Genomic DNA, 27986 nt, shown 5'->3' on the forward strand with positions numbered 1-27986 from the left:
AGCTCTGTTCCTTATGTCTTTTTTTGACCGGATCTATTCTAAGGTCTCTTAATATGTCTTTCGTGCGGATGTGCAGTTCTAAATGCTTCCAAATATCTATCAACAGTGGTCATCTATTGAACTAATTGTCCATATATGTTGTTTCGAAGTGGTTTTTAGAAGCTTCTATATGCTTAATTGTGCGTAAATAACATTCCGAATATTACCAAATAATATCCATCATCAGTGGTCATTAGAAGTACTTATTAGCTTAATTCTCCATATATGACATTCCGGGAGTCTTTAGTAGCATCTATTGAATTGCATAGACTTAAATATGCATATTTGATATTTGGACTACAAATATCAGAACTTGAATCTTGTCAAACTTTAACGGTAGATTTAAATTTCGACATACAAACCACTATTTCTATTGCGATGTAGTGAACGCGATAATGGATGAGTTAAAACTAACTCGATTTTTTATATTTAGTGTACTTTTGAACACTGACTTATAAAAAACCTATATTATTCAGTTACTGAACTTCAAAAACATACATACAACTTTTTTTAAATAAATTAGCTATTGATTACTATGGGTTATAATTAAATAAAATTACATACTACAAAGTACAATATTTCTAATGTGTAATTTTTTAGTTTATTTTCATTGCTGCTATTTTAGATTATTATATATAGATTAGATTTTTATTTTGTTTTTTATTTCTATTGTAAATATTTACGCCCAGAATCTTTCTGTTGTCTAGATAAAGAAACTCTATTCCTTCTTATGAACGGCACAGAGGAAAAGGAAAGAGAACTTTATTGGGTAGAAATACCAAGACTATCGCAATCTAAAATGCTTTTAGGGACTTACTACCTAAAATGCTTCAAGCATTGCATAGAACTAACAAAGAATAACCTAAGAATTATTAAAGGAATACTAACCGGTCATTGCAATTTGAATAATCACCTAACAAAATCAAGGACATAATTCAACTTAAGGAGTCAATAACTCCATAAGTATCTTTATCTAATATTTGTAGTAATAAATAAATTCAAAAATTTGTCAATTTAAATCCAACTCAGACTACAGATACCGCAGAGAATAGAAAGAAACCGCATACCATGTGCTAGGGGAATGCCCGGTACTGATGCACAAGCGAAAGAAACATCTATGAGGGTATTTATGGAACATATTGATAGGCACTGTCTTTCATTAAAGAAATCAGACTTAAAGAAACATTCTATTCCTACTAAAGGGCACAATAGATCTTTTAGGTCATAATGTACTAACTCTTTTACTAATAATAATACAAATATATATATATTAATTACAGCAGTTTTCTTTAGATCCTACTGGTCTCAGTTTTTTGTGCTGTTGTTTACCAATTCAAAACATCTCAGTTTAATATTCTAGTTACAAATAATTAATATTTCTTAATATTCACATCCTTTTACATTTTCATCTACTAATATATTGGAAAAATTAATATTCATTTATAATATATTATATCCCATTTTCATAATTGTGATCTAAAAAATCTATACAGTGACACATTTATTAAAATTACTTCCAGTAATTATGTAAAGTATAGATAGAAGTCTAAACTATAAGCCAATCTCAAACCTAATGCTTGTAATTAAAGAATAATTGTACTTGCAGTACAAGTTGATTTCAAAGAATAATTAATATAATTGACTATAAAAAGCATAATTAAAGTACAGAAGTCTAGATAACAAGTCTAGATAACAAGAAGTCCAGCAATTATACATATGTTAAGCTATAATATGAGATATGTTCAGGTTACGATAACTGCTAATTAATTAGTAAATTCAATTATTTTTTTACATTACATACATATATACATATATTACAACTACATATATACATATCATAATTACATATATACATATTATTATATATTTAAAATTGTTTACACAGTTTATTTTCTTACTTCATTATTATTATATATATGACCAAAATATCATATTATTACGATATGTCTTACAAATACCATGAATCAGGCTATTTGAAGCTTGCATCAGAAGCTTGTTGTTTTTACATAAAATAATTTTAATTAATTACTTGGAAAGCAATTCAAACTAATTAATTATACAATAACAATTAATGAGCAAACTTAAGAGAACTGAAAAGAATATATAAAGTTTTCATGCATTAAATTGTAAAATTTAAACCATGTGATTAAAATTATTTTAAAAATAGTAAATGTTAAAAGCTTAGTATTATCTACAAATAACTAATTCCATTTATTGTCTAATTTATTTTCAACTTACAACAGACAATAGTTTTAAAATGCATTGCAAAAGGATTAATACTTAATCTGAATACTTTCATTAATGACTTTTAGCTTTTCGCGGTTGAAGATAATTCTTAATACCCTATTTTCCCATCCATAGGTTTTAGAGATCATAAAAGATTTACTTTAAATATTTATTTATTACCGTAAATTAAAATTTTTCGGCTCTACTATTTATTCTGATTAAATAGTCTCAGGCTAATTAATACTTAAAAAAAACCCATAAAGAAATTTCCATTTAAAATTTAATGAATATTTGTTTACTTGTATTGTGTCACAAACTTGGAAATCAATTTAAAAAAATATATTACAGAGCAGCTCATCTCTCTTTGAATAATACGAAACCTATTTCCTACAAAACATTTTAATTAAAAAAAATAAAATAAATTATAAAACTAATTTTACGAAACTTCGATTTTAATTACAGACGAAGTTACTTGTAGATGTTATTTCACTTCTCCATAAATTAATATTACAAATTCCGACTTATGTCATTTTCATTTTTGGTTAAATGAAATATATATGTAATATATCACATATTATTATGTTGAAGCTATTTGAGCCAGTCACTTGAGCACTTTTACTCTTTCTTAGCTCATTGAGTAAAAATATTAATATTTTTACTCAATGCTTAGCTCGAGGTATTTTTAAAACCCCTCTTTACGCCTTAACTGGATGATTGTTTATCACTTCATCAGACTAAGCAATAATTGACCTCAGATCTGCATACCTCCTGAGGCTCCTGTAACCATTCTGAGATTTGATAAGGCGGTGTTGGTAAGTCTGTCAGTTTTCGCAAATATGTTAGTTTCAGGGCTCTATCTTTTATGTATTTTTTGATGGGATCAATCTTGAGGTCCCTGAAGATGTTATTTGTCCTCAGGGACCAAAGTCCATGGTACTTTGAAAAGTCTTCTCAGAGCCTAGCTTTGTGCAATTTCTAGCTGATGGATAGTAGTGTTTAAAGCTTTGCTAAACGCTAGACAACCATATAGAAGTGAAGGATGAATTATTTTGTTATATATCAGTTTCCTGTTCTTAGCATTGAGATTTTAATTTCTGAATAGCGGTTGGAGGTGATGAAAAATATTGGCACAGCTAATTGTTTTCAGTTGTACATGTTTAAGCCCTGTGAATCGTTTGTCCAACGTGATACCGAGATATTCACCCACTCTCACTCTCGACGAATTTTGTCTCCACTTACGCATACGAGTAGTGAAAAAACTTTTTATCATAGATAATTCCTAGCATATTCAAGCTGAATATATTTGATATGTAATGCAAATTCTTTTAAAAAGATTTCACTTGCTGTTTCCTACTTAAATGACTCAAAAGAAAATCATATTTTAACGCCTCAGGTATTTTGACTTAATTTTTTTTCAAATAAGTTTAAGTTTAAAATACAACTTTCTTAATTTAATTATCTTTTTTAAATATTAGTAGCTCGCTAAATATAACTTAAGACTTTTACTATTGACGTAAATTCCACAAATTCAAGTTAAATAATATTGAATAGTAAACTGAACTATATTTTGATTTAATTGGAAATTGTATTTAAATTTAATTGTTAGCATTTCTTCATACTAAAGTTTTTAATTATTTTTTTAATTTATTTAAGTTGATTTATACACTTTAGTAATTCATATCAGGCATTGCTCCCTCAATAAAAACTCAAAACCTGCATCTAATCTTTATTTCAAATCGAATCAAAACACTTTACTTATTGTTTATTTATTTGATGGATTTAATTAAATCTACTTGAGTACGTATTAAAATTTAAATTGAAACTAAATAAAAACCAAGTCTTAAAGCAGCTCGAAGACTTTACTGCTGAAGTTGGCTTAAAAGTAAGCTTTTCCAAAACAAAATATAAATTGAAAGCAATGACCCATTATAACCGCAAGTCTATATGGGTTATATAGCAAATAAGTAACAAATGTTAAAAATTTATATACCTCGGAATGTAATTAACTTCAAAATGATACAAAATCAAGTTAAAAATGATATAAAATCATGTGTCAAAATGATATAACTACAATACATTTAGCTAAAGGACATTAATGGCTAGAAAGTATAAGTAAAGTACTATAATGTGCACGTAACTTAATAGTATAAACCTATTAGATCCCTTTATACAACTTTCTCTTTTTACTGAACATTCTATGTTTATAGATGATTAAAAAAACTTTTTAAATAATGCTGCATTTACTACTAAACCTCTCTCTTGCTTTTTCCATTGGTTGTGATCTTGATAATTTTATAGATTGCTAAACCACTATCCATATATAACCATATCTCCTGCAAGTTCTTATAAAGTCGCAACAACTTCTTGGATTATGTTAAAGCTGTTTTGCTCGAATCTCACTAACGCCCATTTATTGCAGTATATGGAATAGTACGGATTCCACCTGAACTAATATGGATTGGTTCCTATATAACTCGCCATTTCCAAAGCAACTCCATCCCTCCCACTTTTGTTCAGACTTTTATAGTGTTTAGGTTGCCCCTAAATTACTCCATTAAAACCGTCTTTCACTCATTAACTGTGTCTAGAGATCCACATGGGTTGATTATCATATCGCTTCACCTTTTTAAGTTACCTCATCGCCGCCCTTTATCTTTTTAGTTAGACTTTCTTAATGTTTAAACCTGGAAACCTTAAATTGTTTATATCAAACTAAATAAACTGAAACCCTTTTTATCGTTCGATGTGATGTAGAATAGAATATACCTTCATACCTTCTTTGTACATCTAGTAAGACTTTCTTTTCATATAGATATTTAAACTTCAGTAAACCCTGTAGTTGATTCGAACAAACTGGATTCACTCTAAACTATCTTCAGATTTACATTGATCTAGACCCGCATGGGTTAGTTACCATATCACTCTCCAATGATGATGATTTTACTTTGCATTTAAAGTAAAAGCAAACTGACTACAGAAATGATTAAGTAAAGTCTCTCCATATCTTCTCCCTTCCATCTGTAGAAACACTTTCTAAGCGTATAGATGCTACAACACAGTAAGCCTTCGAATAGATGTCAATGCCACATAAACGCTCCTTCTTGTTAGCTCTTCAGGTTACCCAAGTTACTCAGGTTGTAAGTTGAGAATGTAGGTAGAAACTTTAGGGTGACTATCAGCTTTTTCGCAGGCATTTTTTTATAAATGTTTGCATCTTAAATAAAAGCCTGCGGAAAATTCTAAAAATATGGTGGCCTAACCACATTTCAAATGCAGAAATTTTGTTCCAAACAAATCAGAAACCTGCTCTAACTATACTATCCGACGACCAAATAAATACACTCCACAACAAGCTTTGACATGGAACTCACAAGGCAGCAGAAGCCCTAGGGCTTCGATTTTAACTTGGAGAAGGACAATGGAAAGAGAAATGGCAGAAGCGCACCATGCATGGAACAATATATGAAGAGAGGCACCTAACAGAGTGCCATATTCCCCACTAGGGAAAACCGATACTAAGAAGAAGAAGAAGATAGACTTTTTAGTTAATTCGCCGACACACTTCGACAATATTGATCCTATGTAAACCACATGATCCTTTTAGGATGACTTATGCATTATTCAATATGAAAATATCTTAAAGCTGTGGCGATCATAGCCCACTCATCCTATATTTTTGCAGTTTTCATTAAATTTGTTTATACATATTATTTAATATCATTGATTTTCTGTCTATGACCTTCAGAAGTCAACAACTCCTTAAGTGTCTTTATCTAATATTTGTAGTAATAAATAATTTCACTCAAAAATTTGTCGATTTAAATTCTCATTAAATAGTTTAGGTGTGTGTATTAATTATCAAGCTTACATAATAACGCATATAATCATGAAAATCACAAAGTAGAGATTTTTTCACAGAATAGCAATTAATGAAATCGTAAAATGAAAATAATCAATGAAAACAAATAAATAAAAAGCAGAAAGAAGAAAAAAAATATTGTATATTGAACGAAAGAGTCTCTGGCATTCTTTCACCAGTTCAACCACTTTTACTTTTCTTCGCACATCTCGTGTATCCGCCAGTTTCATATTTAAATTCATAGTTTTTTGCTTTTTTTGTAAGCTGCCATTATCTCATCATCGTCATCAGCACCACGACTGCATAAAACAAACTCATAAGCGCAGATCCAAAGCTCAAGTGCTTATTTAAAACAGAAAAATCGAAAAGTCATAAAAACGGTAATACGCCGAATGTGGGTAAACCATCGAAAATTATGTACGAGCGAGTATCTTCCAAATCTAGTTGTACCGGTGGAAGCCAAATGAAGAGACGACTTCTGCTTGCAAACTGACCAGCACCAAAGTTTTTATCTTCGACTTAATAAACTCTGTTTTCATTTTAAAGATGTTCATTATTTTTTGTTTTTGTTGTTTTTGTTTTTGTTTTTGTTTTTTGTTGGTTAATTTATATTTGCTTCCAAACTTTAGCCATGCCACTCGTGACCAAGCACTTGTGCTGCCCATAAAACTGATGCTGCCGTGAAGCTCCAACTACGGCTGGCTGAAACGTCATGGTTGCAGCTCTGCGTTTAGCGTGAACGTGTGTGCCGAAACGAGTTGTGGTAGATCTTTGGCGGCACCAGTTTTACTTTCGTTTTTAGCATTTCTTAAAAGATTTTTTTTCTTTTTTCAAGATTTTTATTGACTTTTTTCAAAATGTTTTTATTTGTTTTAATTTTGCCATTTTGCTTTTCTAATTTGTAGTACTTTTCGATGCCTAAATTCCGGTGGTTCACAATTCTTTTTTTCTCATCTAGTTTTGTTTATTTTTCACTTTTTTTTGACCTTTCTTTTATTTTAGGTACAATTTTGGAAATAATTTCATTTTCATTTGCGCTGCTGTTTTAACGCTTTTTAGTTTTATGTCATACATCAATCTAAACTTCCATCTGAGCTTGTATCTGGGCTTGTATCTGAGCTTGTATCTGAACTTCCATCTGAACTTCAGAAAGAAGTAGTCGAAAATTTTTCATTTATTTTTCATTTATTTATTGTTTTCTTTTTAAATGAGTTTTATCTATTTTTCGACAATGACAACGCACCGCGCCGTTTTGATTAATTGTAAATTATTTTGATTAATGGCACAGGTTAAGAGAATGAATGAGCAGCAAATTGCCACTTAAGCCACAAACGAAAGTAACCAAAAGATTTAGGGTTTTAAGTTTTCTAAAAAAAAAAAAAGAATGTTTATGAAATTTAAGTGTTTACAAAAATTGATTTAAGATGTATGTATATATTTAAAGATAGTAGGAAAAGTGAAAAATTGATAAGAATCTGGAAGTGGAAGTAGTAACTTGAAAGATATTTTTAGAAATTAAATGCACATTACTAGAATCTGCCACTGAAATAATTTTATATGATTGTTTAGTTACAGTGACAGGCCAACAGAGAATTTCCATGTACCTCAATAGGGGATTTTTTACCATTAGGATACTACGCCGTTTTATTCACAATATCTAGTTTTATTACAGGTGTGACATGTTAACTTCAAAATTGCATATGACCTTTCTGCCTTCCATTTTTTTATTGGCAAGCTAAAGAAAGTAGAGGTATGTATTTCTACTAATAGTCTCTAGAGCAACATAGACTGATACCGCTACACCCAGAAAAATTTCCTCTAACCATATATTACATACTACATAGATCTACTATAGTCGCAGTGCTCCGCTTCGTTGGGAGCTGTTACCCTGTTTATTTCTATTCTATTCTACTACATAGTTACAGTGACCAGATCAGTTTGTTAGAAAAATTTTAGCGCTTCCGATAAAGAAGAAATGAACACCAACATGTGTTAAGAAGTAAGAATATTTTGTCCTGAGTTTTAGTTAAAATCTGGTTAAATCAATCCAATTGTTTTTCATCCGGGAAAGCACTAAAGTGGGCTCAACTATCAGCTTTCTCATTACTTTCGATGTACCTATATCCAGAGACGCAGATAGGAGTGATGTCAGCCAATCGGTTAAGATCATCGATTGCCTCTCTTCATTATTTTACTATACAACACACTTAATACTGATCTGGGATAAGAAGCGAATATTGAGTTAAGAAAATCTCCATCTATTTTATGTCAGAAGAGTCTTAAACTGAGGTATTGTAGTCTCACTTATTGGAAAAACTGAATGGCTTCAGTTCAATTGTCGACACAAAAGATTTACTATGATCGCAATACTCCGATCCTCCAGAAATAAAGCTGTGACGTGACCTTCTATATCGTATGACTTACATTCGATAAAACATATTAATGAAAGTATCTATTTTTAGTTTTTCTAATAAAATGCATTATATGCGTAAATAATAAATATGACATTAATCTCTGCAGCTGATTATATCTGTAATTAGTAACCGCTTCTTTATCTATTAAGACTTTAAGTTTTCATTTACGAAATGATTTATGTGACTTGCACAAAGATTCCAATTCATTTCTCAACAACAAGACAATTTCCTGTATTACGACTAATATTATTAATATGTAACAATAGATAAATAATCCAAACACATTTAAAAGCTAAACCTATATTTTCTTTTTTTGCTCATATATTTTTAAAACGGATGTTTATTATTAATAATATATGATTATTTTTATTTATGTTTGCAAAAATTATATGAGTATGACTTCATTTCGCTAGCCAACGTAATTCTGAAATTCTTCGGCATTTCCTTTAAATTTGATTTGGTTCAAGTGAAAGTTGAGCTACTGGGAATTATAGGTCACTAAGTAGGTGTTTATACTGATATGTTATTACATAATATCATGATATAAAAAAATATTTTTGTTGTTATTAAAAATTTCTTATTTCGTTTTTTTTTGTTTTTGGATGATTATTATTCATTTTATTGATTTGTTGTAAAAAAATATTTTGGCGAACATAAAATTTTAGTGATTCATGCTGATACAAAAAATACTTTTATGTAAATAACCGAATATAAAATAATTTAGTAATTTTAATTATAATTATCGATCATATAACAGCTTAGTCATTTAATCAGGCATTTGGTCGAATCGATTATTTAAAAAATTTGATTTTAATTACAACCTATTCTTTACTTGCATTCATCAATGCATCCGATTGATTATAAAACCTCCAACTCTATCCACAATATAACGAAGATTGTAAACCTTCTTAAACCTTCTCAGACTTTCTTCCACTTTGCCTACCTACCTATTAACTAAGAGAGTATGATTTTGAATTGTGCATTCTATAATAATTACTTATAGTTTTTCCGTACAGTTTTACTGATTAGCATATTTATTTCATAATTCTTATTTAATAAAAAAAATAATTTTCTCTTTCGATTAAAAATTATACATTATAAAAATAAAGACATAATAAATACACTGTTTATACTTCTACTCCTACTTCTCTGCAATAATAAATTGCTCTACATATTACTTACGTATATACTTAAACACTTAGCATTTGTAAGGATGTATAGTATTTGGCCACTCCAGTAGTCTGTAATCTTTCCGATCAACGACTTATTGTCTCTCGTTGTTAGTACCGAATGTATTCAAAATTGCAAACATTCTCTACGACGTTTTTCACCCTCTAATTTTCAGCCGTTTTCACGACATGATCAAGCCAGTGAAGCTTGTAATTTTTAATACACTTTACTTTGTCAATGTTAAAGAAAAGCTTAAAACTAACACAGATATATCATTATCATTGTATTTAATTCGATATAGCACCATAGATCTTCTGAAAAGTTGTTCTATTGAACATTACTACTATCTTCTTATAGCTATTGGCCAGTGTTTAAGCTTCTGGTTGGTTAGACCACAAAGATTGATATTGAATATATGCAAGATGCAAGATTCATCGTAGAAATTGGTTTATATATAATTGAACTTTTAACTGAATGGATGTGGTACTCTTGTATGTTCATTTTAGTTTACTAACAGTCTAAAAATTATTGTTTCCTGAGGCAGCGATAGATGATACTTTTGGTAAATCCATTTCTCTCATTAAAATATTAGCAGAATAGTTTCTGCTTAATTAAGAGTTTCTTACTATCTCTGAGAGTTTCTGTTGTTATTCTACTATATTTCATTCTATTGTACATCTTCGATAACAACATCATATTTTTCTGTTTAATTTTAAGTAGACTTTCAACTTAACATAATCTTGAATGAATTGAAGGGATATCTCATTCTACTGCACATCTTCCAAATAGTATTTACGAAATAAATGTTTATTGAAATATTTTTCAACAAATCTAATATATTTTTGTAACATTATTCTCATCCTTAATCTATAATATTTTGTTTTGAACGTCAATATGACGTTAGATACATTGGATATTTGGCAATAATCGCAACCATACAATACAGTATGGTCAGCCAAAAATTTAATTAATTAAAATAATATAAAAAGAATGTTTGTTGTTGTAGTTCACTACTTTTAGAAACCTCTCTCTATAGGCATATAATTATAAAACCATAAATTCCATAAAAATTGTGAAAAAAATTCAACCGGGTTTTGGTTTTTTTTCCTTCAATATATCATTTTATATAATTATAGTATGAAATACAGTAGGCAATTATCTATTTAATGCTTCTTGACATATGTGCCACAGTAATTAACTTTATTGCTTTTTAAGTAAAATTTCACATATTTAAATTGACAACAACACATGCACTAAACAATCCATCAGAAAAAGTGTATAACAATATGAGGAGATTTGTCGCTTAGGTCTTTAAGAAAACAAAAGACTCAAGCGACAAACTTTATATCCATGATAATGGTTTTAATGGTTAATTTATGCAAATTGTTAAACAAAATGCTACAATATTTTAACATTGAATTAAAATGTTGTCACTAATTAATAGCTTTTTTTCAATAATGAGTCAAATTTAAAAAAAATAAATAAAATTAAACATAAATGTTGCAAAAAGTTTGAACAAAAAAAAAACCCAAAATCAAGGCGTATAATTTAGCATATATTTCTTTGAAATACAAAACGCTTCTTCTTCGACTAATACTGAGGAAAGAAAAAAAATTATAGGTAAAATTATGCAATCGATGATTTAACCAAACTTAGAAATATTTTTAAAGTTAATATTTAACAAAAAAAAAAAACAAGATATATTTTTTAAATAAATAATGATGAAATTTATTTTCAGTTGTCTAATATTTTAAGTTACATAAATTGTATACATTTGTATTTATTGTCTAAAGGATTTTTTTAGCTAATATTCGATATTTATCGTCCAAGCTAAATGCAACAAAAAAATGACAACAAGTGTCAATATACGAAACATAACTGAAAACAAAAAATTTTGTTCCGAGAAAAGCACGTTGCAATTTACATGCAACTTTACATGCATTATAGTATCTCATTGCATGCAATCTCATGATGAGTAGAGATTTTACTTAAAATAAACACAGTGGGCGTCTATGCAAAATCCAAGCTCAAAAAAGTGAAAATTTGCTAGTTTTTTATTTTGCATGTAAACAATAAATTTAATAAAAGATATTACAAACCCGCACTCAGTTAAGTTACATAAAAAAGTGAATCATATAACCAGTCTTACTTGTTTGAAGAGAAAAAGGATACTGCATAGATACTGCAAAATATATTGAAAACCTTAAAAGTAAAAGTTAGACACAAGTTGCGATTGTTTCGATTTATTAAGGTACTAAATCATACAAATCAAAAAAAAATAAATAAATAAATAAAGGTCTTATAATTTTTTAATTACAACAAAAGCATACTAAATTTATCTTAAATCAAATAAGACACTTTTTAAACAGGAGTTTATCTCGTATCTATTTAAAAATGATTTAAAATAAATACAATTACAAAATTTTTTTTTAATTAATTGAAATTTTAGACTCATCATACAGCTACTTCAGGAATTGAGTGTTTTGGTCAAATATAACGCTGTTTCAAGAATTGCTAAATACGTCAGGATTCTAATTTCCCAGGCACACTGATTTGATTTTAATAGAATTTTTAATAAGATCAGCTTTTTTGAGTTAGAAAAACGTTTTCTAAGATATATGCGATTATAGTTATAGAAATTTGAAGTTGCGCTTAATGTACCTCTGCATAGCATGCGGTAAAATCCCTCCGACTTCGTTTATATCAAAATAAAATTTCTAAGAAGACTGTTGAAGGCCCCGTGGTATGTACGAAATTCGTATGTGCTCAAGATAATAAAAGTCTTAAACATATAAAAATATATTAGAGATAAAACTTTCAAGCTCTTCGATACTCTAAGTATTCAATAAAATGCAGAGTTCAACTTATAAAAACTAACATTACTGTTATCGCCAGTAGCAGTTATGCAGAAGCAGTGAACGAAACTAAACAGTACAGTATCGTAGTGTACTGCTCATGTCCGAAACACATCAAAAAATGTTTAGATTTTTAGAGTTTCCTTGGGTATATCATGTTTTCTGCTTCTCTGATCCATTGTCATTTACCCATTTTGATTTCATTTGCGATAGGATGTTAACGGCATATAGACCAGAGTTCGGAATTTCTAACCGTGCAATGGATTTTCAAAATCTTCCTGAGGCATTTGTTTATAAACGTTTGACGTTTATGAACCAAGTTGTTGGTAATAAGCCAGGTTTGACAGCTTGATATGCAGGGAAAGTATTGAAGAGCTCCATACTTTATTTAGCAACGAAAAGGCGGAGTATGCCTTGTTAATACGGTTTTGGATATCAACTGCCGCAATACCGTCCGGTGATATTATGGTGTCTAAATATTTAAAGCTGTATTTAAAGATTTAATTTGAAACAGCATCAATTTAGCAAAAAAATGTAATTAATTAAAATTAAAATAATACTTTTATAAATTATAACTGTTCAATTCTTATCTAAAATAAATATTTATTTAAAATAAATTTAATTAAATATTTTCTACTATTTGAATTTAGTTTAAATTTAAATTACTATAAATTGATATTTTCTTAATAAATATCAAGTATTAGTAATTGGTTTGTTTTTTTATTTATATTTATTTATAGTATATTATTCGTAGGACTTTGGATATTCAAATTTTGGGGATATCTTCAATAATATAGATATTTTGATTATTTATTTCATTATTTCATATTTTTAACATTACATGTAGATATGTTGATATGCAGATATCTGAATTGATGATTCATCAACTTAACTCTATTATATCTGTGGACAGTGTTAAGTCACACTAAGAATAACTGAATACGGAGCTTTATAATATGATGGATCTGATGTTAACATTACATATTATCGTCACTACGTACATAAGAAGCATATTTAGTCACATAATATAAAACTATTGTTAACAAATACACTATAAACAAAAAGTATTGCAGAAAAATATAAAAACCCACAAAAATCAATAAAATATTCAAAATTATTCATTATAAAATTCAAAATTATAAAATGCTTTAGAGCTACTTATTTGAATGTCATATTGTAGTAAATTATCTAAAGCTTGAAATATTATTGTAAAAGTTTAACAAAACATCATAAAATTCCATTACTTCACCTATTGCCCACATACTCATAAAACAACATTGTAAAAGACATACTTGCAACATTCCAGTTTTATGATTTTTTTTCTTAAATAAAACTACACGGTTAGACAAACTTAATTACTACAAAGATTAAATATTCTAAATTTTTTTTTTTTGTAGTTTTATTAATTAACTGTAGCAATGGCAATAAATCCTAAATCTTACAATATTTTTCAATGCATTCTCATGCTGTCATATCTGCAGCCTAACAATATGGCTAATTAATGTATCTGCAACTGCAATGCAACTGCACTGGAACTGCAATGCAACTGCAATGGAACTGCAATGCAACTGCAATGGAACTGCAATGCAACTGCAAATTGTAAGATTGTATGACAATGCGAATTTTGCTAAGAGCATTTTAATAAATCCGTAATATGTTAAGTAGTTGCTTAATAAAAAATTAACGTTTTATTCAAAGCAATTGTTGCATACCAAACAAAAAAAAAAATAGAAGAACTATAATTGCAACTGCAATTTAGACTGAAATTAACAGATGCAATTTGACAGACGAAGACAAAAATAAAGTCTTTCATAGATAATTGCTATAATTTACTATTATTGTTGTTAATTCGTTATTATTAAGTGTTGAAGATAGAAACGTAATTATGTAGTATTTATTAAATATAGTGCATATATAATGAAACAAAAAACATCACGTTAAATATTCAAACAAAGATGAGAACCTTCAAAGTAAATTGTTATTGAAATGTTAGCTTTGTATATTTGGAATATCTTTATATATACTACATAAAAAATTATTCAGAAGTAAAGACAAAATTATAATAAAAAAAAAAAATTTTAATAAATAAATACTTTATTAGTTAAATCAAGTTAAAAATAGTGAAAAAAACCAATTAAAATAAAATGTAAAAATTAATTAAGTAAAATAATGAAATACAACAGCAATTTTATTTAAATAATTGAGTTCCTATCTAAGTTTTTTAAAACACCTCAGATAACTTTGGAAATATTTTTTTGGATTTCTTGGCTAAGGGTTTTACTTTAACCCTGCTAAGCTTGAGATATAGACTGTCGTTTAAGCCAACTAATAGTTTGTTTCCACTGCTAACTAATTCAGTTAAACTTACTAAGTAAATTTCATTAACTATACAAAAAGCTACTATGCTTTTTAACTTACTTAAAAATAGAGTAAGAAAAATTAAATCAAAAATGTAAAATGCAACCTTTTAAAATAAATTTCCCATAAAGAAAATTATCAAAATTTTAAATATTTTTCATATGTTTTATATGTTTTACACATAAAAGCTTTTTTACATGGAATAAGAAATTTATGTCAATGGAAACTACTAAATTTTAAAGTTACTAAAGTAACTTACTAAGTAAGGAGGGTAAACATGTTTAAAGGCAATATCGCACTTGTTTTATATTATTCAAACTCTGAATTTTGTAAATTTATTGTTATTTGTTGTTAGTTTAAAATTAAATTACTATAAATTAATTTTTTATTAATAAATATCAAGTATTAGTAATGCTTTAATTTGTTTCATAAACAAATTTTCTTGCTGTGCTATATAATTTTATAAAATAGATATAAATCACATCAGAAGATCTCTAGTGAGTTCCTAAGCATGGGAATATTAAAAGCAATGAAATAGCAAACGAGTAGACCAAAGGCAACTCCGAAATGCACATATATGAAGCTGACTCATCGATACAAATCCCGATGTCTGAAGTATTCAGCAGCACAGAAAAATTCTCCATCGCCATGATAATTGACTTGTGGACTAATTGCGAAGGCTATAGGTTTGCTAGAACCTTATGGTCTGGGTTAAACAGAAATAAAACGAAATGCTTTTTTGGCATTCGCAATCCTACCCATGCCTCAACGGCGACGTATTCCAACAAATAAATTGTGCAGGCGTTACCAGGATAAAGAAAAAATTAAAATCATTAATTATTTTCTTTCTCTGTGAGATAAACAAAATAATCTTTTAGATTTTCTGATATCTGGAGAATATGTAGTTTAAGACGGGATGTACCAGCCGATAATAACGATTAGTGCAATTCATCTGTCTTAGAAAACTTTGTGGGCATGCGAATGGAAGTGCTGACTCTCCACCTAACTTAGCAAGCGCCCTCTTCACCTAATTTGAACTATTATTATTATTTTATAAATAAATAAATAACTTAACCTAAAACTAATACTTTCATGGCCTGTCATTACTTCATCGACCTATTGTTTATGGGAGAAATGGAAAACGATTTGATTTCAAACGAATTACTTTATTCTGTTATTTTCTTCCTACCTTAAAAGCACATCTGGTATATTTAAATAAGTCGCTTTTCTCCTATTGTTTTTTTTTAGTTATTATTCATTAGATTAAACAATTGATAGTTTTATTTTAATTGAGTTTCTTTAACACGATTAAACAAAAACTGACTGTCCTTAGTGTCCTTAGAAATTTATCTTGTTGAAAACAATTGAGCGAATTACGGTATTCGCTTAAGGTTGTCAATCCTTAATATCTACAGTATCTCTTTGATATAGAAAACTTCTTAAGTAACTCGTTAGGAACTTCAAGTTTTCCCTGATAATTAATTTCTCTTCTAAGGCAAAATGCAAAAGGCTTAAATATGCTAGTATCGTAAACTGAATCAAAATATTAAAGAACCTATAAGGAATTTCAATTTCTATGCTGAGAAGATATGTATTTCTTTACTACATCAAATAGATGTCTACTTGAAAATGTTTTATCTCAGACTGAGGTGAATTATTGTACAACTTGTGAGATACTTACCTTTTTCTGGTAAGAAAAAATGGGATCCTTTTGCTAATTAAATGAATAGGAACCTTCATTTAAAACCAAAAACTAGAAATAGAAATTAAAATATTTTTAATTTATTTAATATTACATATTTTATTTTTACAAAAAAAAAACAAAATTACATTTTCACTACAAATATAATATAATAAATTTAATGCAAAGTAATATATATTAAAATACAATTGTTCACTTCGTATGTGTGACAAAATAAATGTAAATTATAGAGACATTTAAAATAGATGGCTTCCGTTTCAACTTTATCTGTTCGTTGAAAGATGTTGACAAGTCTTTTCGAAATTATTTCTAAGTAATTTTTGATATTTGCATTAAAATAATTAACATTAGCATAGCTTTTACCCGCACTAGATACTTTTTATTTATGCTTATTTGTTATTGAAAATTACACCTTTAATTGTTTTCTTGACGCAGTGGAATAAGGTTAAATACTTTTTATTTAATACTTTTTATGGCCTTTTTATCCAAAAACAAAAACTTTCTCCCATTGTAAGCATCTATCTGCTTCCGCTTTAATTTTGAGAAAAAAAAGATATTTTTTTTTAAATAAAAATTTTTGCAAATTTTTTTTATAAGCGCCTTTTTCTGCTATTATTTGCATAGTTTATTTTCTATTTTTAGTATTGTTTTATAATTTTAGTTAATGAAATTTCTGTTTTTTATTTCTATTTTTATTTTTATTTATTTAGTGTTTTATTTTTTATTTTTATTTTCATTTTTATTTTAAACTTGGAGATTACGTATAAATGCAGGTCAGTTATCAAAGAAATTTTCATTTCAGGCCATTGAAAAATATTTCTGAATATGCAAATTAAGCAGTTACTATGTCAGAGTAACTATAAATATATTTATATATATATTTATGTTTATATATATATACATATATATAAAAACTAAATTTATCAAAAAAAGATGTTTAAAAACCGAATTTACAAATCTGCAAATTGTTTTTATTAAAGTCATCAAGATATATTTTATATTTAAACTAATATTTTTTTATTTTGATGGTCTTAAAATTTAATAATAATTTTAAAAAAATTTTTTTTATATTAATTTTATTAAATCATTTATTTATTAAGTTAAATCAAAATTTATTAAGTTCAGTATTTAATATATATTAACTTTATAAAGAGGTTTTTCGAACAGTATGAACTGCAATAACAAAAATTTATTTTCATATTATTTTAATTAAAGATATCGAACAGTAATGAACTACAATAACAAAAATTCATTTTTATATTATTTTAATTAATGGAATTTTTGGCTGACCATACAACTATTTCGAGTATTGCCAAGTACCCATCATCAGTGGTCTTTACCTTTAGTTTTTAATACCACTCAATATTTTTTACCTTTAAATTTTACCTTTAAATAAACTAATTCAATTAATTATAAAATTAACTATATAAAATTATTTTTATATTATTTTAATTAATTGAGTTTTTGGCTGCCCATACAACTATTTCGAGTATTGCCAAGTACCCATCATCAGTGGTCTTGAAAATAATTCTTGTATTTAATTATTTGTGATTAATCTTTTTAAGACTGCAGATACCAGGAATCGAACTCGTGCCCCGCCAAATTTAAAGCTCAGTGTCAGCGCTCCATAACCAACTGACCCAAAGCCGTACTTGACTTAATGTTCGCACATTTTTTTGGAGTTTTGTTAATTTCATGTGAAAGTTTTGTTAACAAATTCATTTGCTGTGTTTATACTAGAACGAAATCATAAACGAGTTGTAGAATAATTGAATTAATTAATTATATTTTTATTATTTTTAATTTCAATACTATTCTTTTTGTGGAGGCATTATTTGTTGCATTATTTATATTCATTTATATATATGAGCTATAATTACTTAAATATATATGTGTAAATATGTGTATGTGTAAATATATTTTTAATATATTTATTCATTTATATAATAACATATATACATATAATTATATATAGTTAATGTTTAAAACTATAATAATAAAATTAAGATATAAAAAATCCATTTGAAATCATTGTAAAACTTTAAGACCACCAAAATAAAGAAATATTAATTTAAATATAAAATACAACTTGAAAACTCAAATAAAAGCAATTTGCAGATTCGTAAGTTCGGTTTTTAAAAATCTTTCTTTCATAAATTTAATTTTTTTTTACATATGTATATATATTGCACTAATAAATAACATATTTAATATTTTATTTATAATATCTGTCAACTTAAAAAATTTATTGACATATTTTTTTTAATGTGATTCACATAAAATACAATACAATGAATGGCCGAGTTAGTTTTTATTAGGAATCTCATTGTTTGGCAGTTGAGACTGTCATATTGTCAACCTGTGAGATATCAATTTTAGTCAACATTTACATATAAATACGTTTACATGCCATTGTTTGTATGTAGATTGGCAATAAACGTCAACACATAAAATTGTTATCGAGTCAAGTCTGGCATTACGCAGCTCAAATTACAAAATTATGTCAACATATCTAAAACACGAGGCAGGCGTTCAAACTGCAGATAACTAACTGCAGATAAAAGATACAATGTTTCGTATATATGATATTGATGTGATACAGCGAAAAGTATTAATGGCACTTGAAACTCATATTTCAACTGAAAATTACATAGCACAAGCTGCCCAGATTTTTATTATTAAATCTTAAAATTACTGTCGTAAAAATACAAAAGCTTCAAAAAATGTTTATATATAAGTTTTATTTATTTCTTTTTTCTATGGTCATAATAGTTAATGATAGTGTTGCCAATATTTTGCCAAACGCTTATTCCGCTGGCATACTCTCTGTAGTGAAACAAGTTGATTAAATAATAGAAGCAATCATACATTAAAGCCGCTGAATACGCCACCACAATTGATGCTTAAATGGTTTTAGAGTTGAAAAAAAATCACAATAAAACATAATCTGCCTTCTTCTTCAGCTTACGAGCAAACCCGCAGTGCTATTTTTCGTACTCACAGTATTTAACATCTTTTTCAAAAAAACTCACATCCATCACATCCATCACATTCATGCATTTAAACCACATGGAATCTTTAGTTTGTCCATTTAACAGTTGTGTAATCTACTTGGTTTTAGCAATTTATTTAGTTTATATTGGACCGGTTTTTTTCCGATTTACACTTAAACGAACAAAAGACGTAAATAATGTCAAAGAGCATTATTGTTGTGGAATTGGTACACAATGTATAAAGACTTGCAGTCAAAATTTGTTGAACCAAGTCAAGGAAGTAGGTCAACAATTTATGTAATAGGAATATATATAGATTAAAGATACACAACACTTAAATTGTTAATGGTCAATGTCCTTAAATGGATTTTTATAAAAATAGACTCATTCTAACACTGCGTCTAGACCAGTGATACCAAACTTTTTTCGACCAAAGACCACTATGGTATTTTTTATTTTTAGCAGAGACCACAAAGTTTAAGAATAATAAACTGTATGATTATTTTCATATGTTTTATGCATCTCTGGTATAATGTATAATGAATTGTATAATTACATAGCTACATTATATAGGTTATCGAATAGATATAAACCGACTTGAAAGTTTTTTGTGCTTATTTTCTAATAAATGAGGTCTCAGTGAACAAATTGCAAGCTATGTATTCCATACCAGTTAAATTTGTTTCACAGACCGTTATTAACCACCTCGCTGATCAACGGTTGGAAACCACTGGTCTAGACTTACTGGACTAACACATACAAACTTTTGTATATACAAACTATTATTAACCACTTCACGGACTACCGCTTGAGAACCACGGATGTAGAGTGACTAGACTAACACACACAAGCAAACTGCTTGATGTCACTCAGTGATTTTTAATAAAAGAAGTGAAAAAGTTATCTTTATGCAAATTTACCACATTCTGTGAAGAAGAAATCCAGTGCTCTCATTGTAATGCCCCGCAAAGATATCAGTCTTGTGGGAAGTTTACTCACGGGTCACAGTCGATTAGGAAGCTATACTAGAATCATACTAATGAATCCCCCGTGACGTACCATGAAAATGCGTCACATTTGTTTTGCCTAGTGCGTGAGCTATGCCGTTTTAATATTCTAGAGGTCTCTTGTTTTGAGAATCTTGGCCAATTTCAAAACTTTACTGATACATTAAGTGCAGTAATTAACTAAGGATATCAACAATTTATATAATCTCTCCCTGGTTTCGATTTAGTATCTGCTACTGACTGCATACACTAATCCTATCAGGAAAATGTGGTAATTGGGATCCGTTAGAGATAACTACAAAATTAGCATTTACACGAATGGCTAAAAGATGCGCAGAGATACGATGTGGATATGACTGAAATGAAGTGCAGGTAAAGCAATCATATTGACCCCCTTATACTCATAGCGTTTTTCAGACTAAGACGATATACAATGTTGGAAAAGTAGCCAGGCCAATATTAATGACCTTAACCTTTGAACATCATTGTTCTTATGGATAATCTAACAGCTCTGAATGCTTTTGAATCCAAAATAATCAAATCGAAGATTGTAATGAAATATCATACCAAGGTTCCCCTTTTTTGAGTTCCTGAAATAATTAAATGTCATATTATATGAAGGAAATGAGATAGCTGATGAGTTGGCGGCGTTGGTACACAATACGAGACTTAATTAGTTTACAAAAACCTTAGTATCTATATCTCGCAACTATATTTCAGAAAAGAGCTAACTATCATTATATAAATTTTAAATTTGGTATCCCTTGTTATGAGTGCCATTTTAAATAACTTGATATATACAGAGTTTGTTTTTTTCACTGGAGTTATGTGGCTTTTCATTACAATGGCTGGATTAATAGGTGTATGGTAGATATATTCTCATCTTAATACATATCATGATTTTGTATATCATGATATATTCACCTCATTATCCAGTAGACCTATATTTGTATATAGTTGTATATATTGTATATAACTGTATATATTGCGGATCAGTCGGAGCAATGCTGAGCATACTTTCTTTAACTGCGTAAGATGACGTGAAGAAAGAACACTACTTGCAGGATATATAGGTCATTTTACAGTCGATAATATTGTAGAAAAAATGATAGAACGAGCAGAAAATTGGAACAAAATCACGCAATTCATCGAAAATGTTCTAAGGGAAAAGAAGAAAGATCTGGACGCAATCTAATCTTAAACGAAAAGCACGAAATGAGAGCCGAAATACATACTCTGAAATTGGAAAAAGTAGACTGTAGGGCAAGATTAAATATCTGCAACAGTAGCGGGGCCTGGACGCAGGGCACACCGATGGAAGTCTTAAATGACTAATAGGGACCCTACCTAGAAGTAATACTAACGTAGTCCCGGGGTAGAACAAGGTCTCTAGGAATGAGGGAGAGTGGTTTAGCCCGTGCCCGACTCGCACAGGCTCCGGGGCTCCGAAAGGTGGTCAGTGCGTAGGCATTCCACTCCTCCTTGCCGCAAAAAATAATAATAAAGTTTACTTTTCATCCTTTATATTATTGGCGGCGATAAACTCTATAACATTATCAATAAAGTCGCCTAAATTATCTTCGTATCATCTGTGTCTGCAACTACTGAATACTTGACTTATTTGGTATTTCATTGTTTATATGCAGTTATTTCTATTACATGTCAATATTTATGTAATATTATTCAATGCGTAAACTTAAGAAAATTAATTTTTCCATTAAAATAATTAAATACATAATAGTATTAACAATTATCAAAATAATTTGTATTACGAAAATGCAGTGTGTGTGGGCTGTAAAAGTTTCAACTTCAATTATTCGGCAAATGAAGTACGATTTTATTGGTTAAGGCGATGAGATTCACCGTGAAACTATTTTGAGCCATTTATCATGGCACTTTATTTGAAACCAAGTCTAGTGGAAAGTGTTAAAATTTATATTTGTTTACTTGAATCTGTCAAAGCACGCACAATTGATATGTCAACACACGTCGGCCGATATTTCAATGTGGCAAGTGCCAAGACTCGACACCCAAGTCTTAAGCGTTGGCCATCAGACGTCTTTAACTGTCTTTAACCGTCTTTAGCCGTATTCAACTCGACGTTTGTTGGTGCATTTTAGGTTGTTTCGTGAAGAAAGCTAACTTCTTTATGGTTTATTGTGATTTTATGCAGATTTAATTGTTGCTTAGTAACGCCTCCAAAATTCAGTTCAACGGTCGGCTCTGTAAAGATTTCTCACATAAATTGAGCATTGCTAATTTCATTTGTTCAAGTCTTAATGTTATTATTGTTTTCGAATTTGACTTTCTCGAATTATGAAAATGGATTTCTTTGTTATTCATTATGGTGTCTGAACACTACGTAAACACACAATAATATAACACATAAAAATTTAATTGAATCAACTTTTTGCATTATGTATGAGAATAATTGATTTCACTTTAAAGAATATTTATAAATATTTGAAATATAATTGAAAGAAAAATTATTATTATAGTTAAAGATAGAATTTGATTTTTTTTATAGATATATAAAAGTGATGAAGAGATTTTAAAGATCCTTTCATTAGGTTATGTGATTATAAGACCATATAGTCATGCTTTCAGTGAAGTCATCACAGTAGGTTCGTCCCATTAAGAAGATTGCTCCATTAAGTTACGTGATAATAAGACCATGTATCCATGCTTTCAGTGAAGTCATCACAGTAGGTTCTTATCATGAAGAAGATTGCTCCATTAAGTTAAGTGATAAAAAGACTATATGACCATGCTTTCAATGAAGTTATCACATTAGGTTCTTATTATTAGCTATTATCATATATATGTAAAATAAATTATTTTTTACCTTTAAATGAATTATAAACGCAAAAATCAAATTGATGTATAAAAATAAATTAAAACATTTTAATTTTTTATATATTTTTAGTTGATTGGGATTTCGATATCCCTAGCAGCAGCAAACGCAAAAAAGGATTCTGTTAAAGATGCCTCAACCAATCCAAGTGGAACGACTAAGCTAGCTCCAGCACCTGCGACGGCTACTAAAGAAGTTACAAAGAAGGAAACAAAGACAACAACAAGTTCTAGAACATCAAAATCATTGAAAGGTCCATTGGACAGCCGTGGAAAGCGTACCTTATACGACTTTGGTAATGCTGGTTATCTCTATTCAGATATTGCAAGTAGACGTGCTGGTTATGAAAGTGAATCACGCCCTTACTATACTGAAAGCGGCTTATACAATGGACAAAATGCTATCGGTAACCAATTTTTAATTTCTTTTTACGATTGATATTAATATATTATTTAATCCTTAAAGCGCAATACCCATCAGGTTATGGTGGAAGTTATGGACATTATCCACAGTATCTGGAAGCACCAGAACCAATTATAGAAATCATTATTAAAGATTCAAATGATACGCTAGCAACAACAGCACCACAACCAATAGTCACTAAAAAGAAGAAAGAGAAAGTACATGTTTTCTATGTAAATTATAAAAAAGATCAAAACAATAAATTACATTTGGAAAGTCCTATTGCCTCACTTAATAATGACGAACATGAGGAAGAAGAAGAAGTTGTACATTATCCCCAAGTAGTTACACCCTTACCACCACTTAAAAGTACCACATTACGTACCATTATACACCCAGATTCTGAAAAATATCATAGCAATAGTGGTATACATGTAACCTTTGGTTCAGAAGACAAATCACAAACTGGTCATATATTAGAGGAACATAATGCTGAGAGCATACAAAGCCAAGTAGTAGCATTACCTGCTCCAATTAATGTGGGCAGTGGTGTAAAAAGTGATTTATTACCTGCAAATACGAGAGCCGACTATTTAAGCAATCACCACAGTCGTTTACCAAGTGCTAATCATCTATTCACTGCACCTTTCCAACAGCCACATAGTTCCAGTTTTTATCAAGAACTACCACAGCAGCATGGGGGTACTTACTTTAGACCCCCAAATAACTTAATACACCACAAACCCCCAACACCACCACAAGCATCACCACAATTTTATCAGAAACAGCCACAACATCAGCGTCCAAATTTCAATCCCACGCACTCACAACCACCACCACCGCCATCACCACCATCTACTTCACAACACCAACCACAAGCACAGGCTTTATATCGAAAGCAACATCCCACACAACAATTAACACTTCAGCAATCGCATTATTACAGCAATCAAAATCAACAATATCCACAGCAACAATCCCATCAACATAGTCAATATTATCAAAGCTTTCCACATAAAGTACAACAATCCAGCAAGCAATCTGTGTATTTCCCAACAGAACCACCACAACAGCAAGAACTTCCATTACGACAGAATGCAGGGCCTTATCAACCAATTAAATTCCGTCCTACACCTGCACCAACACCACAAATTAAACCAGTACCAATACCAGTAAAATTGGAAAATACTAACTATAATGTTCCAACTCAACAACATCAATCACAACATCAACAATATGAACAGCATCAACAACAACATCAACAACAACATCAACAACAGCATCACCAACAGCATCAACAACAACAACATGAACAACATCAACAACAACAGCAGCAACAACATCAACAACAACAGCAACATCAACCACAGCATCAATCACAACAACATTATCAACAACAAGCCGAGCAAGAAAAGCAACATCACCAACAACAGCAACAATTCCATTTCAACCGACAGCCACAATACGTCCAGCAACCAAGTTTCTCATTGCCATCACCAGTTGTACCGTCGAACTATTACAATAAAAATCAACAACACACAGCTACAAATATACAACAATCAAATCAATTTTCAAAGACAAATAATTATCAAGAACATCATCAACAGCAATCACCGTCTGCTTTACAATCTTCTGCTACTCTGAGTGCTATACACAACTATTTGGATATTAAACCATCAAAAGAAACCGAATTACTGCAATCGATACCAAGATACGAGCAACATATTACAGAAACCATACATCATCAACAGAGTTCACAGCAGCAATCACAAAACCAATACAATCAATATGCCTACAATACACAGAATCAGGTTATCCACGATATACCTGCTCCCAATTTAGGTCCTACAGTGAAGCCCCAACAACAATCAAAAGATCATTTCAGCAATATAGATAATGCACATCAACAGGTTAATGGACACTATATAACCGCCACCAATTCAAATCAACAACAACATTTCACAAGTTATGCTAGCGGCGTACAAAATGCAGCTGCTTCTCAGTCATTTTCATCTTCGACCCTTCCACCTCAATATGCACAATCTACAGATGGTGAGAAAATAATGATTGTAACCCCAATGCCACCCACTACTTATAATCAGTACCCTACACACTACAGTAATGAGGGTCTACAGGTGCAAATCACACCCAATTCTCAACCAACACTACAAGTGCAAGCATCTACAAACTTTGCGCAACAACCTCGGCAATCAGCTTCAAGTGTACAATCTGTCGGCACAGGTTTAGCTCTAGGTCATTATGATAATTCTCCATTTAGTGTATCTACATATCACTCTGATGTTTTCAAAGAGCTAGAACAGCGTCATACTCAACAAATGAAAGAAGTACCAGCACAAACAATACGTCATCAATTACCTGCTGAAGCTCAACTTGCCAAAACAAAAGAGACTCAAAAACCATATATCCCTAGCGCGACGAAAACCGAGCCTGTAAAGAACAGTCCCGCTCAACAGAAACCCAATGCTGACGAGAACTCTTCAACAACAAATGTTAAGGCTAGTCAAACTCTATTACAATTACCCGATGAAGTACCAGATGATTTGCGACAACAGTTGCTTTCTTCAGGCATTCTAAACAATGCAGATATATCCATACTGGATTATGATAAAGTAGGTGACGTTGCTCTTGAAAACTTACCTCCAGAACACCTACAACACTTTTATGGTGCAGGTGGTGGTGCACAAATATCCGAATCTAACAAGGTTGTAACGGTAGTAAAACCAAATGGTGATAAAGTAGCGCTTTCTGAAAAAGAAATTGAGCGAGTTAAAGAGAGCAACTCTTTACCACAAAAACATAATCTCGATGTCAAAGTCGTACGTTTCAATGCAAACAATGAGAAGAGCGTAACAGATAAGTATTTGAAGACTGATGCAACAGTCGTACCACCTGTCGACTTAGCTGATCGTCAATATAATCGTTATTTGCCATTAAAAATTAATGGTGCTCAGTTCCCCATACCAGACAGCGAGGAATTGCGTGGTAAGAAAGTTGTTAGTGTGGTCGTACTAGCACCTGTTGAGGCCAGTGAGGGACGCATTGAACGTGATACAAACGCTGAAAATAAAGAAGTCAAATTCTTAGGTGGCGATCTTATAAAGACTCTTGTCAAAAAACCGACAAAAGAAAATTTTAAACGCTGGCTGGAAAAGGAATCAAAAACAGATGTTGAAATGCAATCCGTTGTACTTTTAGTAGCAAAGTAAGCATTTGACTTCATTTAAAATTTATTCGTTTATTTTGTATAAAAATGTATTCTTACAGATCTCCAGACAATGTTGATCAGGAAATATTCATGTACGACATAACCACAGGTGCTGTGAATAAGCTTAATGGTGAACTATCGAGTGCGTTCGTTAATGTAGCTGAAGAAAATGCCAGCACGGAAGACTTAGAGCATGCGTCCACATTAGACCCTAGCTTTCTGGAAACTATGATGCATAAGAGCCGGAGATGAATTTCATTATAAACAATCCACTTAACAAATTTCGTGCTACTTTAGTGCGAAAATTCATGTTAAATCGCCATTTTTTTTCTACATTTTTATTTTAGTAATTTAATGTGAAATACTGGAAACTACGCTCGCAGTGTCTGGAATTTACTATTTCAGAGACCCATTAGAATATCTTAAATTTATTTTCATTATAGTCAAAAATTGTAAAAGGTTAGGTTCGAACAATTGACACTTCCAGCGTAGTTTTAAAGTTGACACTAGTAAAATTAAAAAAATATTTAGCAATAATGCATGGATCCGTATATTGCTCAGAAGATCCACCGTTTTAGAAATTCTAAAGAAAAATAAGGATAATAGGATAGTATATGCATTGAACAGCAAGAGATGTTGTCCTCATTCATTTGTGGTTTCCACTTAAATACTTTTTATTTTGGACTTTTTAAAAGACGCTTTGTAAATTTGTTTTTTATATATTTGTTAATTTTTTTTATTTTTATTTGGTTCTATTTAATTATTTTTAGTTATGTTTTTTTATTATAATTAAATATGTACATATTATATATTTAGGTTGAAAAATAAATGTAATAATAAAATGTATATAAAGACAATTTTAATTTTTGTTTCATTGAAAG

General features: G+C 29.8%; 1 protein-coding gene across 1 annotated transcript; it reads left to right on the forward strand.

Annotated features, from left to right (window-relative positions):
• Positions 1 to 1120: 1120 nt before the first annotated feature.
• On the forward strand, positions 1121 to 27793 carry LOC119674223 (myb-like protein K). The gene is made up of 5 exons (XM_038085349.1): positions 1121 to 1162; positions 23550 to 23883; positions 23943 to 25144; positions 25217 to 27102; positions 27165 to 27793. The coding sequence occupies exons 1-5, from the start codon at positions 1121 to 1123 to the stop codon at positions 27355 to 27357; spliced, it is 3657 nt and encodes a 1218-aa protein (XP_037941277.1). The 3' UTR covers positions 27358 to 27793.
• Positions 27794 to 27986: the final 193 nt, after the last annotated feature.

Source organism: Teleopsis dalmanni, chromosome 2 (genome assembly GCF_002237135.1).
Source record: "Teleopsis dalmanni isolate 2A chromosome 2, ASM223713v2, whole genome shotgun sequence".
Taxonomy (NCBI): domain Eukaryota; kingdom Metazoa; phylum Arthropoda; class Insecta; order Diptera; family Diopsidae; genus Teleopsis; species Teleopsis dalmanni.

Bases quoted from the DNA above. Each gene is read 5' to 3' on its own strand.
- LOC119674223 (XM_038085349.1), top strand. From the start codon at position 1,121: ATGCCCGGTACTGATGCACAAGCGAAAGAAACATCTATGAGG. The intron at 1,163-23,549 runs GTATTTATGGAA...ATATATTTTTAG, and splicing joins CGAAAGAAACATCTATGAGG to TTGATTGGGATTTCGATATC. The intron at 23,884-23,942 runs GTAACCAATTTT...TAATCCTTAAAG, and splicing joins CAATGGACAAAATGCTATCG to CGCAATACCCATCAGGTTAT.